Raw genomic sequence first — 19,789 nt, 5'->3', positions numbered from 1 at the left:
GTGAACATTCATCATCAAAGCTGCCAAATCATCTGGACACCACTGTGGTTCACACTGTCTCACCCTCTGAATGCCTGCAGCCAGCATCAGAGAGACAACCTCCACCTCCTCCAACCCATTAGCTTCCAGACCTCCCCACAGTCACTCTCACCTCCAGCTAAGTCTCAGCTCAAGGGCAATGATAATGCTTGAAGTCTGCCATGCCCCAAACACCCTTCTCCACCAAAGGAGCTATGTCTGGGTATCTTGGACAAGCAACATTTTTTGTATTGACCATATCCAGAACACTCTCTTGTGCTCCAGGAGTCCACCTCTAGGTCATCCTAGTACAGTACAGGTTCAGGTCTACCAGACCCTGAACACTGTCTCCCATTCCTAGATACCACCTTCATGCTGACTGTGAGGGAAAGGCATCCAAGAGAAGGAAAGCAGAAATACAGACAGAAGTGAAATGTGCAGAAGGTTACACTCAGAAGCACAAGGAGTCAAGAGCAAAAATAATGCCATGAAAATATGTAAAACGCTCAGAAAAAAAAAAACCAACAGGGAATATGGAGACAGCAACTCAGTAACATGAGAATCAGCCTATTCTGGGGAGACAGAGAGACCAACACTTCTTCCCCAGCTGCCAACAGCAAAGATTTGCTGGGTGCCTTCATGGAAGCAGTGGGGAAGGGCAGCGTGTTAATTTGAGCTATTGACTAAATGTGTTAGCCAATGAAGATTGGCTGTGCACTCAAACTGTGTCTAAACCTGCTTGCAGAGTCTCTGCGGGCAGCAATAGATGCTGAGTTGAAAGTAAACCAGTGATGGAGAGGTGCAGACATGGTGGGGAATTCAGGCAGCCTAGGTCCTTTGGGTGGAAGTCTGGAGACTGTTGAAGGAGGACAGCAGGAACTGAAGGAGGTTCTGGTTTGGGTAGACAATTGTGTATGATACTGTAGTAGATTGAGCACCACATAGGCTCTTGCTGGACTAAAGATCACAACCCAGATAGAAGCACCACCACAACCTCGACAGATGAAGGAACTTGGTGTTATACATGTCCTCAGCCCCACTTCTCTGCAGAAAGAGACTATAGGACAGCAAGGACTCTTTTATTGAAAAGTTAGAACATGGCTCAGTTTTTCAGTCCTATATGGTATTTGTGGCTGTCCCACGTAGGCCCTCACTTCAGACGAGACTGTAATGGCATGCCTTCAGGAGCACTGATTTGTAGTGGCCCTCTCACTCTGGAAGAAAAGATAACATGTTGGACTGATGGACATAAAACCAGAAAGCCTAACAGTCCCAATCCCTATTGGGCTGCACCTTAATCTGCTGCCACCTAGAGACAGAGAAGCAGAGGGGGCCATCTCCCTGCCGCACTCAGCAGACACCCCACACAGGGCAGGATGGAACTGACTCACTGTGTTTTCTCGACGTCCTCGATGCCCTCAGGCAGGTGCACATTCAGTGTCTCTGGAAGCAGGAAGGCCACGGAGCCACAGCACACTGCCATACCACAGTAGGTCACCTCAGGCAGAGACCGCCACACACTGTCCAGCAAAAACACAAGTGGGGCCAAAGCCCCTCCGAGGCGTGCCACAAAGGAGGTGTATCCCATCCCGTTCTGCCTGCAAAGGGAGGGCACCATCGTGGTGTAGACCACCACAAGAAAGAAACAGCTACTTTTTTCATATCGGATTTTGGGGAAAAGTACAGGCCCTCTGCTCCTTCCCCCTATATTTCTATACATGCTGAGGCTTCCCCCCACCAGGCTTTTCCTCTGCTAGATTTTTTCTGGGCTTTTTTTTTCTCTTCATATCTTCATATAGTGATGATACTTCCCAAAGAGCAAGAATAGCTGCTGTGAGAAACAGATTTACTTCGATTATGAGACAGAAGCTGAAGTTCTGCACTAAAAATATCTGCTCCAAAGTTGTTTCCACTTTAAATGTCTAAAACCCTGTGAGTATTTTCTACCTATCCCCCTAATACATCCTCTCATCTGCTGAGAGCAAACTTATGTCCCTCTGTCTCCTAGGTACTTCCAGACAGGTGGCCAGCATAGAGATTCCTGTGAGCACCCTTGGTCCTGCTGTAGCTATAACCTAGGAGAACTTGGAGAGGTGCCCAAAAATAGAACCTGGGACCGATTCCAAACATTAATTTGCAGTGAAAGAATGACATTCTGCACTTGAAACAGGGATCCCAGGACCTGTTTGTGCATATGCAGAAAAAGCATGGCAGAGAGAGAGAGGATTTTTGTCTTTATCTGTCAACGTCTTTCAGTGCATAAAAATACCGACCTAACTGAGAAGAAAAGTAGCAGACCAGTGTGCCCACTCTGATTTAAATATGCATCATTCCCTGCATACAACAGACCAGTGAAAGTTAATTCCCTTCACCAGCCTCAGCAATATCCCAAATCATGCTGCTACTAAATCTTGTGTCACCGTTTCCTGAAGATCTTTTAAATAAGCTATCTTTTTTCACCCTGAAAGGCTAGATAATCCCTGCTTTAATATCATCTGTAGGCCAGAAGACTGTCAAACTTGTGGTAGTACATGTCCCTTATAAAACTTCACATTTCAAATGATTTTTCTCTGGGTCTTATAACAGTTATTGGTGGATTCTCTCAGGGAATTAAGGCTTTGCTAAGCACAGATTCCTTACTGAGTTCAAAAATCTTCCCACACGGAATACCCATCACCTTTCAATACAGCTCCCTTTAGGCATAACCTGCCTGACATAACCCAGGCCAACAAAGAGTAGCTCTCTGCCCCTTTTTCATGACTATATGTAGTCTTTAGACCTTGCTACTTCTAGAGGTAAGGCACCAGCTTTGCAGTCTAGCTAACAGCATGTCCTGCTGAGCTGATGTTAAAGACCTGAGGGTGACACCCTGCAGAGGGTCTGGTTGTACACTCAGGCGAGCGGCATCTCTTACCTCAGTACGGTGGGGTAGAGCTCAGAGGTGTACAAGAAGACAGTAGTGAACGCAGATTCTGAGAAACCTTTGCCCATAATGGCTACTACAGAGCGCATGGAGGTGAAAGCTAGGAGGAAAGAAAAGACACTTATGCCAGTGGTCAAAAAGCAGCCTCTAGAATGAAGCTTGTTGTGGCCTCAGGCAAAGTAGGGGAGAAGATTCAGAGGTCTTACAGACAAAGTAGGGAGAAACATAGCTCTGGAGCTGCTGCGTCTAAAGCCTGGATGAGTAAATTTGGTGACAAACTATTATTAGCCCAAGTAGAAGTTGAACTGGTGAAAGGACGGGTCCCAACATTTTCCACTGGACAATGTTTATAATAAGACGGGCACTTAATCTGGCCGTCACTGGACCCTGACTAACTGCCTCACAGTGACTGGAGACCATCTGTTGCCACCAGATATTAGTACTGGCCCACATTAGCAACCTTGTCCCACTGTTACCCTTGTAGGTAGAAGACATCTCTGTACAGAGTTGCCTGTGGGGAAGATCTCCCATTCTCCTTCTCTAGCAGTGCACTGAATGGATGTCTCCTTTTTTAGCAAGTACCGCATATAGCAGAGGAGTGTCTCACACTTGGGAACGATGATGTTGGCTCCTATGCACAATCCGGTCAGTATGAGTGTCCATGCCTGACTCTGCCGTCGTCCAACTCGATTCACTAGCACATACATGATCAGCTTAGCTGGAATCTCAATGATGCCAAAAACAAATTGTGAGAGATACATATTGAGCCCAAAACCAGTTAGGTTCATGCTCATGCCATAATAAGAGAAGGCAACGCCAAACCTGCAAGGAGTGTGTGGAGATGGGAATTAGGGAAATCCAGGCAGGGAACTGTAGGACAAATCCCCTGTGCAGAGTGACACTGCTTACCACACAGCGCCAGAACAGAGAGAGATCTTCCGCAGGACTGGTGTCCTGAACAGGCTGATGTAGGAGTAACTCTCTCCTGACTTCTTCTCTGTTGTCATCCTTCTGAGGGCCTGAGAGAGGTGGAAAGAAGGAAATAGCTCAGCTGCTAACAGATCTAGGATCCAGACGTGGAGCCCTAGACAGGCTGGGGCTCATGCCTATCCCTGCTCCAACACCATCTGGGGTTTTCCACACATTTCCATTGCAGAACAATTCTCTGGACATACATTTTCAGAGGCAAATCTTCGTATGTGTTTTTATAGATTCTCTCTATATTTTTTTAGACCTCTTCCTCTTCTCCTGGCCCTGTCTCTTCTCCTACCCAAATACCCCACATGGCAAAAAAGGATCTCAGCAAAATGGCAATCATGGTGTTAGCAAAGTCAGTGTTGGCCAATTCCACCCTCCTACCCAAGTGGTTGTCTGCCATTTTGTCAGGTCTCAGTCAGCAGCTAACTGTGAACTGCATGCATTGTTCTTATGAGTATGTTTATATAAAGTATGATTGTTAATATATATGTTTATATAAATACAGTGTATAAAAAGAAGCCAGGCACTGAGAAGTGAACCCTGCCCACAGGGAAGAAGAGAGTGTCTATTCACAAAGTCTTTCAGCAATTCATTTTGAAGTGAGTAACAGGAGAATTTTTATAAGTTCTGTTGACACACGAGATCCAAAAAACCAAAGGTCTGCAATACTGGCAGCTATATCTAAGCTAGCTGCCATAGACTTACTGTATAGCTAATGGAGATCTCATTAAAGAAGTTTATGAGTCATTTTATCTTAGAGCAAACAACTGCATTTGGTCAGAAGAATTGCATGCTAACCTCCATTGACTCTATTCAATTAGCCTCTGAAGGACCCTGCAGACAGCTGTGTTGTGGACACCTATCACTGGGAGAGATGAATGCCAGTCCGAACAGCCTTCCTTTACCATGTCCAAGAATCATCAGCAAATGCAAGGTAGGGTAGTTAAAACTGACCTTCTGATCAGGTTATGAATCACAGGACAAAAGCTGCATAAGTTGCTCGTGAGCCTGCATGTTCTGCTCTCTGTTATAGGAGTGATGCCTCTGCCTTATTTTTCCAGGCTGTGCTTCTCTCTCACTGAGTATTTAGACCAGCATCCAGTACAGTGAGGCTTCTTGTCATGGCAATAATAAATGGAGAGACGCTCCTTCTACCGAAGGGGGATCTCTGGCCTTATGTGAGCTAAGCTGATGCTTTCTCTTTAGGGATGGTTGTAACTCCTTTCCAGCATGGCACCCTGTGGATCACAGCACCCTACAGATCACACAGCAGGCTGAGAGTTGCTTGTATCAAACAGAAGTAAAATAGAGAGAAAGAGAAAATGGGAGAAGAAGAATGTGTGTCTGGATCTTCAGGTTCTCACCTCTGGTGAGACAGTGAAGTCTTTCCTTCCGTTCATTCTTGCACATCTAAGCAGATGCCTGTGAGCTTGTTTCACTTTGCCGTTGGCTATGAGCCACCGGGCAGACTCTGGGACCCACCTGGTGTGAGGAGAGAAGACAGCATTCCTGTTGGCACTCCATTTTTTCCAGCCCACATACATGACCCTGGCCAAAGAGAGAGGGTCTTCTCTGTGGGACTTCAGCTGGAAATAACAACTTTTATATTTTATATATATATATATATATATATATGTATGTATATATCAATCATATGATCTTTGAGCAAAGCTTGGATTTTCTGAACTGTTAAGAATTTCCGGTTCTAATAAATTAAAATTGGCCCCAAAGAGTTTATATTTTGAGATCCATACTTTTGGGACTCTTTAAAATTGTAGGATATAAAAAATGGTGGGTTCAAATGTGTCTACAAATTGCATAAAAAGGACTTAGTGGGCTCTTTGAGGTTATGTTTCATACTCATTTTGTTAATTAATAAGATGGATTGTTTTTTGCCATAATGCAAGTCTTTTGCACAAGACAGTCAACTGCGATCTAAACCATTGTGGCTAGGACCACTAAGGAAGTAGCCATACTAGTTAGTGAAGGTCTCGGAGTGCTGTATTGATGTAGAGCTGGTCAGCACCTCTGAGAGGACTCCTTAGCAGACCTGTGCTAGGTGGGGGCCTGTGCCTCTTAATTTTCTATCTGTTCCAGCAAAAGATCAAACCATCACCATAAATTAGCACTTGCAGCTCCTTAATTTTGGACTTTTTCCTGATCTTGCATCTGGTTGCAATTTGTGGCTACGCTGTGCTGTTTGCCCTGGAGCTTCCCAGGTCACAGTGCAGTCCAGCTAGCCTAGAGAGGTGCATGGTGTTGTGTGTGTCCACATAGTGGTGAGCCCCAGAAAGGCAACAGTGGGAATACCCCATGAGCAGGATGCATCTTGTTAGAACAGCCCACACCTGCCTCCTACCACCCAAGTCTGTTCCCTGAAAGAAGGGGAAAAAGAAGTAATACCACTGTTCCCACAGAGCCTTGCAGCTGAGCAGCCTGCGCAGTCAGTGGGAAGACTGTATCTCTCCTCACTCTACCTCTCCTATCTCTTCATATTTTTGGCTCTACACCTAGGCCCATTGGTTATGTCAAGACATGATGAGGGCTTATCCTTTCCTGGCACTCTGTCACAGAGGTCTTTGATAAGGTGAACCACACATTGCTTGCAGCAGAGACATCCAACTTCTGCTGCTTTTTAGGGTAGAGGAGGCGTGTGAAGGCAATACTCGTTCCCTAAGCTGCTGCTGCTCCCCTGGTTGCTGCTTTGCAGTTTCCAGGTGAAAACAGATGGGTATCTCTAAACACAGAACTTAAGACCTTGAAAGAATATGTGGGTAAAAGTTCTACTGAAGCCATCCGTTTGTCAAAATCTGTCATTTGCAGTATGGGACTTGTGCAAAGTTTTCAATCACATAAGCTTATACCCCAATCCACTTTGGTGAATATAAAGAATGAAAGATGGCATTTTGCACCCATTGCCACCATCTCCAGAGTATAATATTATGTCATGTGGTTGCCTAATGTTTCAACTGAATTATGACATAGTGTCAACAATATCCCCAGAATGTGCTAAATCAGATTTTGATTCCATACTGCAGGGACTTCTAGTTATGCTACAATGACTGCCCTTTTGGATGCTTGAATTTTGATCAGACTGCAGTATAACTTCTTGGATAACTGATCTCCATAAAAGGCATTAACATAAACAGGAGAGAAAAAAAATCAGCTATCATGGAAAGGGTGAGTCCAAATGTGTCTACAAATTGCAACATTTCCCAGGATTCAATTTTTATAGTTAGTTGTCCTAGAAAAAAAAGAAAACAACCCAAACCTTCAAAAGTCAGCAGAATACCCATTTAAGTTGTGTTGGACTTGATCAGTGAAATATCAGGTGTTATTCTCTGCCAGAAAACCTTCATCACCATGCCTATTGAACTATTGGTTAACAACAGCATCAGTTTGTATCCCATTTTTCACAAGAATTATTTGTGAAGTTGGTGATAGATCTGTGCAGCTCTTTCATCCTTTGCTTCATTCTGATGGCCATATTAACAAGCAAACCATAGTCTCCAGGAGTCCCTTTGGTGGCAGCTGAAAGGCATCTTGATGTTTGGATATCACTCCTTCTACTCAACAATTAAGCATATAATTTTGGGGGGCCATATGTCTAACAACCAGAACTTATTCCACCTGGTTTCCAGCTACAACATCACATCACTCCAAGAGACGTGTCTCTGGCTTCTGCAGTGTGATCCAGCACCACACTGACACCCAAGATGAACTAAATAGTAACCCCAAGGTTGAGGAGACCCAAATTCCCCAATCCGAAGGTTCTCAATGGAACAGCTGTGGGAATATCTGTTTGCTTATTTAAACACTGGACTTTTATCCATCCAGGAAATGGGGCTGCCTATGCAAAGGACCATTTTGGGTCATCTAATAAGTTAATCCAATACACTTCACACTGCAATAACAGTATCAGTGAATTGACTCTGTGTTTTAGTCCATGTCATTTAATTAAAATAAGGAGGAGGAAAAGGAGTTTCTTTGATTAAATGAACCATCTCCCCTTGTAAGGCTTAAGAGATGTAAGGCATGTCTTAAATAAAGCTACAGATAGGAAACAACCTGCAGAAAACTGATATATTTGACCAGTGAGGATGGATACACAGCTGAGAAAGGCTGTGCAAGGTGCAGAGAGATATGCACCTGACCTGGCCTGCAAATGCCATTGTCTTACATGGAAAAAATTGGTACCAAAGGTGTCCCCCCACACCCTGAGGTGGGGGACAGGAGACAGCTAAGTTATTTGCCATGAAAGCCCCAGGGATTAATGCCTGGGACCTCGCCTGGTCCCACTCGCTCTGAGCCATCTGTGACAGTGCTTTCAGTACCAAATCTTGCCCCTTCATGGAGCATCCCACTGTCCCCGAATGCCTGGTCTCAACCCCACTCCTGCCTCTCCTCATCCCCAAAGCCATGGTGTGACCATGGCTCCTGGTCAGGAGGGACGAAACCTGGGCCACTCCAGTTTTCAAGAGCTGCTATGCCTGGAAAATCACAGCCTGCTCCCATCCCCACCTGTCCAGCAGGCTGCAGCTTGATGCACTCACCACAAGCAGATGATGCTCAGGAGACAAGGTCCAGTTACGGCAACTAACAGCCAGCGCCAGTCCCGCACCAAGTATGCTATCATGGCCAGCAGCATGTTCCCGATGCTCCAGAAGATGCTAGTCAGGATCCCAGAGATGGTGCGATGCTGCACATCCACCCACTCCATCCCTGCAATAGGGAGGCAGCATTCAGCTGGGACACACAGGACTTCTCCATGAAAAGGTCTGCAGGGCTTTGTAACAAGGGCAAAGCAAGACAATTTCCCTGGTCTTTTTCTCTGGGAGAGTTCCACCGCTTGGCTGATGTTTGCCACAGTTAAAAAGTTAATCCAAAATGGTTAGCCTCTGGCAAAGTAGTTAGCAACTAAAATACAGCCTTAAAAGGAGAAATACTGGACAAAATAATAAGCATCACAGTGCTAAAAATACCTTAGGTGATCCTTTTTTAATTCCATTCAATAACATTCAAATTATTTTCTCCATCAGACTCATCAATTTTCCCCCTAATTATCTAGTTATATCTTGCCTGCACAGTTTCCCATTTCTCTGCCCACCCATTGTTCCAGATTAAAGAAATGTATTAAGATGAACTGACCTACCTTGGAATCTACCCAGAGCAGATACTAATATACATGTAAAGCCAGAAGAAATGGTGGTCTCCTTGTTTATATGTGTGAACTAAAAGCCAGTTTTCTTCCAAAGATTTGAACATCTGACTACAACCTCTGACAATCAGAAATGTCCTTCCAAAGCTCCACTTTGCCTTGTAGCCCTGTGGCCCAGAGTGCCACCTGCTAGAAATAGGCCTCAACCTTTATAACAATAATCAGCCACAGCAGGCCTTGGGATTTGTCGGACCTGGCATGGACTTGTTCAGTCTTGAGCCCATTTTAGCTTGATTCTGTCTCTATCTGCAAAAATTCTGGAAATTTTTGCTGCATCTGTAAGCTGCTCTAGGATCTGATGATTCTTGCCTAGAGCGTCCTAACTGTATCAGCAAAATCATCCAATGTTCCGGTGCCTTTTGGGTACCCTGAGGTTTGGAGCTTGTTTTGGTTATGTTATTACTCAACTTTTTTTAGCTTTGTTTTTGCTTAGCTTTATATGATTTTTGTGGTGCTTTCCCCTCCCTTTCGAAAAATACAGATTTGTAGCATACGAAAACAACTCCAAGCAAAGCCAAGACTGGGAAGGAAGAAACACCCCAGAAGCAACACACCATCCTCCTTCTGCTGAAGACATGGGCATGCTGATGAATTGCCTCAACAATGTACTTGAAGGGTGAGAACTCAGTATCGGAAGAAAGGGGTAAACACTTTTGTCTATGTTTTTGTTGTATTACTAATGATCCTTAACCGAAATTGAGTAATAAGGTTTATAAGTGTTAATGCTGCAGCAGAACTAATAATGAGCAGTTGATTAGATCTTGGTTAGACTTTAAAGCATTAATTAGACTAACAGTAAATGCTAATTTTTGGATCCTTATATAAGGGGTGTTCTCTTGGTTGCCTGTAGTGAAATTGCCTGTGTAACAATTTCCAAACTCCTGTTCCTACTTGTTTTGCCCAGATTGGTACAGATGTCCCTACCTACCTGTCCACGACCTGCCAAACGTCTCCCTGTGCAACCAGGCATCCACAACCCCCTGCACTTACTTACCCAAAGGCAATACAATAAGGGAGATGCCGCTCAGGGCCACACCGGTGAGGGTCCGTGTGATAGCCAGCATGCTGTAGGAGGTGGAGGCGGCACTCAGCATCCCGAATATGACCGAGCACACCAGCGACACCAGGAGCATAGCTTTCCGGCCATACCTGCCACAAGCACAGACTGTGTTACAGCAGCTGGAAACCTGTCCCAGGAGCAGGGTTTGAAAAGGGGCAAAGCAGAGACTCTAGGAGGCCAATCAAAATATCACCTGCTTTGCAAAGAGCGCAAAATGCAGCACAATGGCCTAGAGAGGAGCAAACCGCTCTGGATGCAGCCTGTGCCACAGTGGCACAATCCCATTCAGAGGGGCAATCTGCCCTGTGAGCATCAGCCATGAGACTCTCCAGAGGAAGCAGCAGTATTGATCAAAAAACTGACACGCTGGGCTCCCCCATCAGTGTCACCATCAAATGCGTGATGTCAGCTTGAAAACCCGTGCTGCTGGCACACCCCGCTCCCTCCAGCAGCCGTGCTCACTCCCAGCTCTGCTTCTCAACTCAGCGTCTCCTCCTCCTGTGGTCCCCTCAGGACCAGCCACCATCCCTGCTCCCAAGGAGGTGGAGGAGAAAAACACATGACACTTTTGTGCTAGTCCCGAAAATGAAAACAATGATCCTGAAGGAAAAGAAAAGGACACCATTTGTCAACCCCCATGTGCAAATAGCCCTGATCTCCAAAGGGACCTGTGAGAAACCTTCCAGGAGGTTCTTTATTAAGGGTTTTCAAGTGATATGACCACCTGGCCCCTGATGTCCCTTTCAAATGTAGTGTGGAGAAATATAGAAAAATCAAATACACACTATAAATATTTATTTTTATACACACACATGCACAGAAATGTGCATGTGCTTCTACACAACCCATGAAAATCTGAAACCAAAAAGTACTGAGGTTTCAGTGAAGATATTGACAAAATAAAGATATCAGAGCCTTTGTGGAAGGGCAATCAGGGGAATGCCATTATACCCAGAAATCATCCAAGAGTAGAGAGGGTCTGCTAATGAACATTAGCACTGCATATGAAGAAAGTTTAGGTTCAAAGCGGACTAGTAAATTGATGCTGTTGATAGGTAATGTTCAGTCTATGGGATCTGAAATTATGGCCCAGTTCTGGCTTTAGGGCTCTCTCAGTGGCCACTGGACAAGGATGGTAGCAAGGACCAGTACTCCATGATGGTAAACAATGTGGTGGGATATAATGTCACAATAACATTGTTAAAAACAATCACAGATTACTTCCTGCAACAGCTAGTTAAGCAGTCTCCTGGAGAAGAAACAACTCTTGGATTGGACCTGAGCAGTTTTCTGGACCTGCTTTGAAACATAAGCATAGCCAGTCTGCAAAAGTCACTGTAATACTCTTGGGTCGGAGCAGCAAGCACTCAGTAACCCACCAACACTGTATCTGGCTTCCAATAGGGTAACTACCTAAGGAAGGAGCTACACTTTTTAAAAGATTTTTTTTTTTGAAAATACACTAAGGAGGATGTCAAAACATCAAACTCCCTGCAGGTTGCAAAACAGCTATTTATGGACTCATTACTAGAGTCTCTCAGCAAATGTATGCCACCTGGTAGGGAAACTAGAGGGAAGGTAGCAGGATTGAACTGCAAGCTACAGGAAGGCTGCTAGAAGTGATGCAGTTGAAATCACCTTCAAAGAGAGAGAGGGAAGAGCCCAGCCACTGAAAGATTAAATGTAAAAAAATATAACAAAAGGAGCAAATCACACAAGCATAGCAATAAATAGAAAGCCGTTTTCATAAATATCACAATCTGGAAATTTGCTGGAGAGTTGTACAGCCGACAGACAAGCTACAAAAGGACTGTTTGGAAAAGAGCAGGCAATAGCAGAAAGATTATTATTTTTCAGAGATACATGTTCACAGTGCAGATGCTTGGAGAGGTTACCAGGGTAAAATTTGTCGGCAGATATGTTCTCTAATCCATGGGTTTGTAGAAGAATTTTAGAACAAATAACAAGATGAACTGTAACTAAATGCCATGACCAGATGGTTTTCACTCCAGGGCACTAGAGAATTAAAGGCTGAAGTATCTGAATTACTACCTTCTCAGTGAAGTGGGACCACTTAGTGCCTCTCTATGAGAGAAAAGAAAGGTTGCTAATGGGACATCAACTTATAAGAGGTCTTAGGGGAGATGTGGGGCACATCTGAGGTTTAATAGATCTGGCACTGATACTGATAAAATGGGTAAAAATCATGGTAAGAATTAGAATTCATACATACATGGATAAGCAAATAGTGGAGGAGTCAGCATGGCTTCTGTACGGAATACCCATAACCTATGGAAGTTCACTGAAGGAGAAGTCAAGCATGTGACAAGCAAGATACGACTGATTCAGAATGCTTAAGACTTCCAAAACCAGTCAAAACCATCCCCCACACAAAAGGGGAAAAACTAAGCTCTCACAGGAGAAGAGAGGAGGTCTTTACATGGATAAGTAATATATTAATAGCTAGATGGCAGGAATAAATGGTCACTTTTTATAGTTGAAGAACCCTCTAATCATTTCTGGCCCTCCATCTCAAAGAGGTACTGTAGGACTGGAGGACGCCAACACAGGCAAAAACAAAGGCGGATGAGGGAAGACTATGAAGAGCAAGCATGGAGAGGAAGTAATAGAAATGGGGTTTGCGTGGGTGCTGGAGGAGGTGGGTGGCAGTGACGGTTGGCTGTCTGGAGTGTTGTGGCAAACTAACACAACATGCTTGACCTGTTTGTTATGGTTTACCTGCTATTGCTCAACCTGCTCTTTAGTTTTACCTCTTCTTTCTGAAGACTTTCCCATTCCCACCACTGTCAGCCCCATGCACCTTTCCTGCCACTGTTGAAGCAAATACTGTGCTTACCCTTCCACCCAGTGCTCCTAGCAAAGCATCTTGGGAGAGAGGGGAAATCAAGGCACAAACATACATAAATGTGGGGTTTGTAGGAGTTTTGGCCTCAATCCCAAATCATGAGTCCATGGAGGAAACAGGTAAAAATGTAAACAAGACAAAGACCCCTTCTGCTTGATACAGGAAAAAGAATCTGCCAAATTTATCCTTTGTGCATTGCTCCCACTGCCATTAGGAGGCTGCAAGGGTCTCCTGATCTGACCTGCACTCCCTTGGGCACTGTGGCCAAGTAGCTTGGCTAGTCAGTGCACAGTTGGCTCTGCTCCAGGTTGCTCACGAGGGCACAGATGACTATCTTTAGCTGTCACCTTAGCAGACCGAAGGGTCCTGGTCTATTTAATTGGAAGCCAAGGCATAACTTGGTCTTCTTTGTTAGCTTCTCCAGATTTTCTCCAGTTCTACTATATCCTTTTGAGATCAGGAGGAGGATGAAGGGGAATCAAAACTGCACGCTGTATTCACGATGTGGGGCCACCGTGAATTTACATATTGTGGCACAGCGATGTTCTCTTTAATTTTCTCTTCCTTTCCTAGCAGTTCTTGATTTTTTTATTTGCTTGCCCAGCCACTACTCAATTCTGAGCTGATAGTTGCCTGGAACTGTCTATCATAACCCCAAATCCTGAGCAGTTATGGTCAGCTCAGAAACCTTTATTTTAAACATGGTTAGGATTGTTTATCTCTTTATTTTACAGTAATCTACCCTGAAATTTTGTTTTCTCTTTCCCACCTAGTCACAGAACCTGGTAAGGTCTTTCTGCAGCTCTCCACACTGAGACCTCATCTTTACAAGCCTGGATAACTCCAAACATCTCCAAACAACATCACCTCCCCACTCACCCCTTTTCCAGATTATTTATGAATATGCTGAACAGCACACAACCCATGGATGTAACAGCTTCCATCTTCAACACTAAGTCACTGGGGTGCACATATTGTGAGGCTGGTTCACTTCTGTGACGTGGTGGTTTTGCAGCCTGCCCTACACAAATGTTCTTTTAAGGAACCAAGCAGTTGCCTATGCAGGAAACTCAGACACTGAATAATGAATAGTGCAGAGTGAACAGCACATCCTGACTGTATGTTTGCTCTACATATTCTCTGGTACCTTTCCTAGTTCTGTTGTTTGGAGGAAAAATAAGAAAAACCCCAAAACAACAACCTGTTCCTTAATTTATGCCCTTTCTGAGTTGTTTGACTCTTTTCTGGCTTATCCTATCACATTTTAAATTTCAACCAGACCAATAAGATTCATTCCTATTTTCCTCATTGGAATACTACCCAAGCTCTTCCCAGAGGAATGCCACCCTGCTTATAACTTCCTTTACACTGCTTCTCTAGGAAAGGCAGAGTCCGTTTTTGCTTTCTTGAGACTCTTTTTCAGACATGGCATGCATTTGCTCTGAGCCCCTTGTCTGGGTGTCCTAAACTGATTTCCATTTAACTTTCAAAGACTTAACTCTTTCAGCAGCTTGTTTTGGCTTTACTTTAACTAGCTTTCTCCATTTTAGACAGGTCTCCTTTTTTGAACTCTGTCTCAAAGACAGTGGATTTTTTTGTTTTTGCAGCAATGCTGACCACAACCATGTTGTCACTGCTGCAGTGCATCTTACTCCAAACTGAGGCCGGAGTCGCTTCTTTGGTGGGCTCCCAATGGGCTGCTCCACAGAGCAGGTAGGGACTGCACCTAACATTCAGTCTCTGTGTTGCTTCTCAATATGACTTTAGTCCAGTTTTCACTGGAGGGGCTGAGTTCTCCCTTTGCAATTGTGTTTTCTGCTTTCTCTGCCTCTCCAGTTGTCCTCTGTCGGTCACCAGTTTGTGAAGGTTTTGTCACAAAACTGAAGCCTGGGGCTGGGGAGGGAGGAAGGGGAACAGCCTGAAAGGGTCAAACCTGTCTGAAAGGTATCCAAAGATCACAGCCCCCACTGTAACACCGATGAAGAAGAACGTTGCAGTCGCTTGGTTCAGTCCGCGCTGCTCACACACCAGGTCCCACTGAAACACATGGCCAAAATGACTCTTAGTGCCCAATTCAGCCTCTGTCACCTTCTCATACCCCTTCCCTCCAGCAATCAGCCATGGTGTCTTGCAGCTTATATCAGTCAAACTTGACTGAGTGAAAGGTAAGACTCTGCACTAAACTGCACATGGGGCACTGCCAGAACCTCACAAAACTCAGAGGCCTCCCAGTTATTTAGCCACACTGTGACAGTCTCTCTGTGGACACTTGTTGTATCAGAAAACTTTCCTGGGTACCACTCATCATGAAGAGGTCCCTTTTTCCTCTCCTGACCCCCATAATAGATGCTCTCAGCTTGCCCTGCTGCACTTCTCTGCTGGTTCCCTCTCATGTTCTAGATGCTCCAGGGCTTGCCCTGGTGAGATGGGCTTTTGTAGGGTGCCATGTTGCAGTGAGCTGTGTCACAGCCTTTGGCAGGGGATGCCTTGCTGATAGCCAGTTACTGTTGTTTTTACCAATTTCCTTTGAAGCTCTCTGTGCTGAGAAGGAGGAGGGCAGAGGAGGAGTCAGACCAAATAGTTGTTCCTGACATGCACTTACGGACTTTTTTCCAAGAGGGTGGTCTAGACATTTTTCTTCAATAAATTAATGAGCATCATCTTACTTTCTTGGAGGTGCAAATGTCGTTAATCATTGTAGTACTCCCTGGTCAAGTTGCAGAGTTAATTTTCTATATGTGCATAACTTGGCAAAACTTAAGCTAATCATCCACCCAGCCTCATAATCTCTGTGACAAAGCCAGCCAAAATTTGAGCAACCTTTTTTTGCTGCAAAAGCAAAAGACTCCAGAGAAAGCCTCGGCCCCTTGGACATGGCCTGAGGCCACTGTGCCACCGAGTGCAGTGTCACGGGGCACCGCACTAAGCACGTGTGCTGCTGAACACCTCTCGCCTGCCTTCTCCCGCAAGGACACTTTGCCCCTTTCTCCCAGATACAGTGCAGAAATGAGATGCAGACCTGGTGCACATCTAACCCTCATCTCACTGCCTGCCAAACCTGGGGACAGTCAGGTGACAGAGGAGGCACCAGTTCTAGCTTAAGGTTTGGCCTTGTTCTCACTAAGACAGGAAACCATCTCAAAGTAGCAGCACTCCTGCTCTCATTTCCAACCCAGCTATGCCTCTTTGTCTGACTGAATTGTCCTTTTCCCCAAGTTCCCCTGTGCTTTGGGCCACCTTCCAAGGAAGGAAAATTACAGCCTGCAGGTAAAGTATTAACTTCCAGAGGTATCACTGTCAGACAGCCCTAGCTTGGTGGTTAACGTTTGACAGGCAGCCACCTGGGGCAGGCTCAAGGTTATGACTAGCCAGCATGCTGGGTCTCAGAGGGAGGCCGCTGGAGAGCATGTTTTTTGCTGTGAGGCAAGGAACTTCTTGTAACTGGACTGACGGTGTCCTAAATCTGGGAAACATCTTCCAGGAGGACGAGGAAACCATGAGTTGGGGGCTTTGCATGGGTGGTCCTGATGCAGCAAAGCCCTCACTCTGCTCTGGCTCCTTAGACAGCACCTAATGGGCCTGATGAGTGCCTGCTGCTAGGCTTCACTGTCCCTGCTTTCCCATTCACGCCAGCTCCATCCAGACTCTTGCCATGGGACCTGCCAAATGGCTGCTGACCGCCCCCTCTGCTGGCTGGCATAATGCAGGAGGACGGAGCTGGTACTTGTCAGGGTGATGCCCTCAGTGTCTCCAGGGTGCTTGTCCCCAGTCTGTAGGGTACCCTCCAGCAGCTACTTCTCCCCCATCTCCTTGCTCTGGAAGCATTGTCCTCACCTTGCCATGATCAGTGGCACAAACCTACTTCTTTTGGGCTGTGGTCCAGGAGTCTTGTTTTTTGACCCCCTGCATCGTACTTTCTGTGTCCACCCTCCTTGATGTCCCCTTCCCACCTCTCTGCACTCAGTGTCCTTCCTCCCTTTTCATTTTGCCCATCACTTGCTGCCAGCCCCATGCCCACTGGCTGCCTCACCCCCAGGGCTCCCCTCCAAGCACCAGTGCTTCCCAAGCAGCAATGGGATAGCGCTGTTAGCAAATGCTGTCCACAGGGGAACCCACTTAACCCTCTGTCCTGCTTGACCTCCTAGCCATGGACATAACCAGACAAATGGGAAACACTGAAGCTATGCCAAGGGAACAGAGGTAAAGCAGGCAAAGGGGAAGAGAGGCATGGCAATCCTAGGGAGAAGAGGGGGAATCGGGGAAGAGATGTGGCCAGGGGAATAGGAGTTACAAAGTCTTTGGAAAATCAGAAAAGCAAGTCATGGGCTCATATGAAATCCTTACAGGGTACAATCATGGGCAAATGCCATGTGGTCCAAGACAGAAAATCCCATGGCACCCTCTGTCCCACTATCTCTCCATCACTGGAAAAATTGAGATGCTTATAACGAGAAATTTTGGGTTCTAATTCTCAACTTCAGAGAGCTTCCCCATCCCAGGTCATCTTCTCTAAAAAGGTCATTTCAAATGATGATTAAAATACAAAGATTCCCCTCTGATTCTGTGCACCTAAGAGATAGCTCTCCATCTGCTCCTTAAAACACTGAGCTAATTTCATTTTCATCTAGATCAAAGGCAAGGGATTACCTGGGTAGCTATGGTGGAGGTAAACTGTGAGTGGTCATAGACCCATCCATACTTGCAGTCCTCAATAATTGAGTCATTTTCTGGTTGCAGAGAGGAATTGAGCAGTAGGTAAAACTGAGGCTGCAAGAACATCTCGCAGGACCTGAAGGTGCCATCAGACTCCTGGGGGATGCTGATGAGTAGAAGCTCCTCTGTGGTGAGGTTCACAAATGCCTCCTGGCGTGGAATTGCACAGTGATGAGAGGGAGTAGCAGCAAGAAAACTGTGCAGCAGGAAATGCATGGGAAGGTTGATTCTTGGGAGACAGAGGAGAAACAAAATCAAGATCTGGAATCGGCCAAAGCCACCGGTTTCCAGCAAGAGATCCTCAAATTTCATCTTTTCTATGGAGTTTGCTCATTGAAAGCAGCTAAGTTCCAAGGAGCAGCAACATGAGCTTGAAGAGTGGTGTCTGTTCTTGGAGCTCAACTTCATATGACTGTTCATACAGCCTCTTCCTTGGACTTTGAGACCTCGCTGAGAGGTTGATATCCCCACAGTGACACTCTCCATTTGGGGTAGAGCCAAAGAATGCATCCTGCGTGCACAAAGCACATCCATTTCGAGCAGACTCAGCACAAGGCGCCTTCTCTTTTTAGAGACCTTTTTTAGAGCCCTCCTGTTTTGTTTTTTGAGAGGGAGACCCACATTAGAAAAGAAGGTTATGGGAAGAGCACTGTCAAAGCACCATCATTTCTGGTGTGGGTTACCACACACCACCCACAGCCTCGGGTGCTGTGACAAGATTTGTCACAGATGAGCTTATCACCAGCTGCCTGAGATGGACCATGAAATGAGCCCACAGGAGGGTGACAGAGACCCATTGTGTAAGGATGCCCAGAGGCACCAAAACCTGGTTGCTGTGCATCAGCTATGTGTTTCCCGAGGTTTTAGGATGGCTTGTGTCAAATCATGACCTGGAAACAGGGAGTCTGGAGAGGGTGAGAGAGTGCCCAGAAGAGAAGGTGTATGGAAGAGATGAGTCTCTGGAAGGAGATGTGCTCTGTGGACTAATGGGACAGCCCAAGGAGTGAGGGATCTGCAGTCCTGACTGAGCCACAGTGTAGTGAGAACACCTGCGGAAGATCTGGCGAGGAGTCAGTGTTTGGCAGAGTACATGGTAGCAGCCCCAGCATGTGAAACTACACACTGACCAAATTCCCATCACAGCCAGGCATGCATATTCCATTTTGTCCACGTCTAGCTGCTTCCTGAACAGTAGCTTTTCAAGATTAGCACAGCTGAGATAAGGAAACAGTTCTAGTAGATTTAAGGGGCCCTTAGGAACAACGAGTCAAGTCCTGTCCGTGCGTCCAACCTGTGTGTCTGACCCGTACCTCCAGCAGCCTCCCATCGGTGACCCCTCCTCGCAGTTCCCAGGGCTCCCCGTGCAGTCTGTAGTGTAAGTCCTTTATTAAACCTATCCTGTTTAACCCCTTATGAACTTTCAGTGTCTCTCTCCGCCACTATCTGACCCTCTCTTGCCTGCCTTGCAGTCACACACAGGTACTGCTGCCACCACTGCTTACACAGGCCTTGCTCCCTGGTTCTTCCACTGCCTGTTTCAGGAAATGGGTTCCAGGAGGAGATGGGTTTTTAATTTGAGTTTCCACTAGTCTTGTGTTATTAACCAAGGAAATGCGCTCTTTATTCAGCCAGGGCCACTGCAGAACAGGATTAGATCGTGCATCTGAGAGACTGACAGGTAGCTGGAGGAGCCTGTCACCTAAGGTGGAGGCTGATGAACAGCATCTGCCACACATAACAGTTGGGTTTTACATGTCACACAACCACAGGGCAAAAGACTTTTATACTAGTGGAGCAAGGAGCAGGAAAATTGCTGGATTTTTTGGAAGAATTATAGAAACAATGCCTGAAAAATGCAGCAACTGGGGAGATATGGCATCAGAGCTTACACAGGCACAAACAACACGGTTCAAAGAAGAAAAGTCTCTAGTCCATGTGCCTGAAACAAAAGTCAGTGAAGTGGCAGCTCCAGACGCCCCAGGCCTGTTAAAATTGCCAGGAGCTGCACAACCT

The 19,789-nt window shown here is 45.8% G+C and overlaps 1 protein-coding gene across 1 annotated transcript; it reads right to left on the bottom strand.

Annotated features, from left to right (window-relative positions):
- Positions 1–1,168: 1,168 nt before the first annotated feature.
- SLC22A7 (solute carrier family 22 member 7) lies at positions 1,169–18,088 on the bottom strand. Its single transcript, XM_013954345.1, has 10 exons — positions 17,711–18,088; positions 14,997–15,100; positions 10,132–10,286; positions 8,473–8,641; positions 5,284–5,401; positions 3,851–3,960; positions 3,549–3,763; positions 2,933–3,041; positions 1,410–1,616; positions 1,169–1,232 (listed from the first exon to the last, which is right to left on the bottom strand). The coding sequence occupies exons 1-10, from the start codon at positions 18,086–18,088 to the stop codon at positions 1,169–1,171; spliced, it is 1,629 nt and encodes a 542-aa protein (XP_013809799.1).
- Between the last annotated feature and the right edge of the window lie 1,701 nt (positions 18,089–19,789).

The sequence above is a fragment of the Apteryx mantelli genome, chromosome 3 (genome assembly GCF_036417845.1).
Source record: "Apteryx mantelli isolate bAptMan1 chromosome 3, bAptMan1.hap1, whole genome shotgun sequence".
Lineage (NCBI taxonomy): Eukaryota > Metazoa > Chordata > Aves > Apterygiformes > Apterygidae > Apteryx > Apteryx mantelli.
Note: the sequence above shows the minus strand (reverse complement) of the source record. Positions and strands in the feature narration are given on the sequence as shown.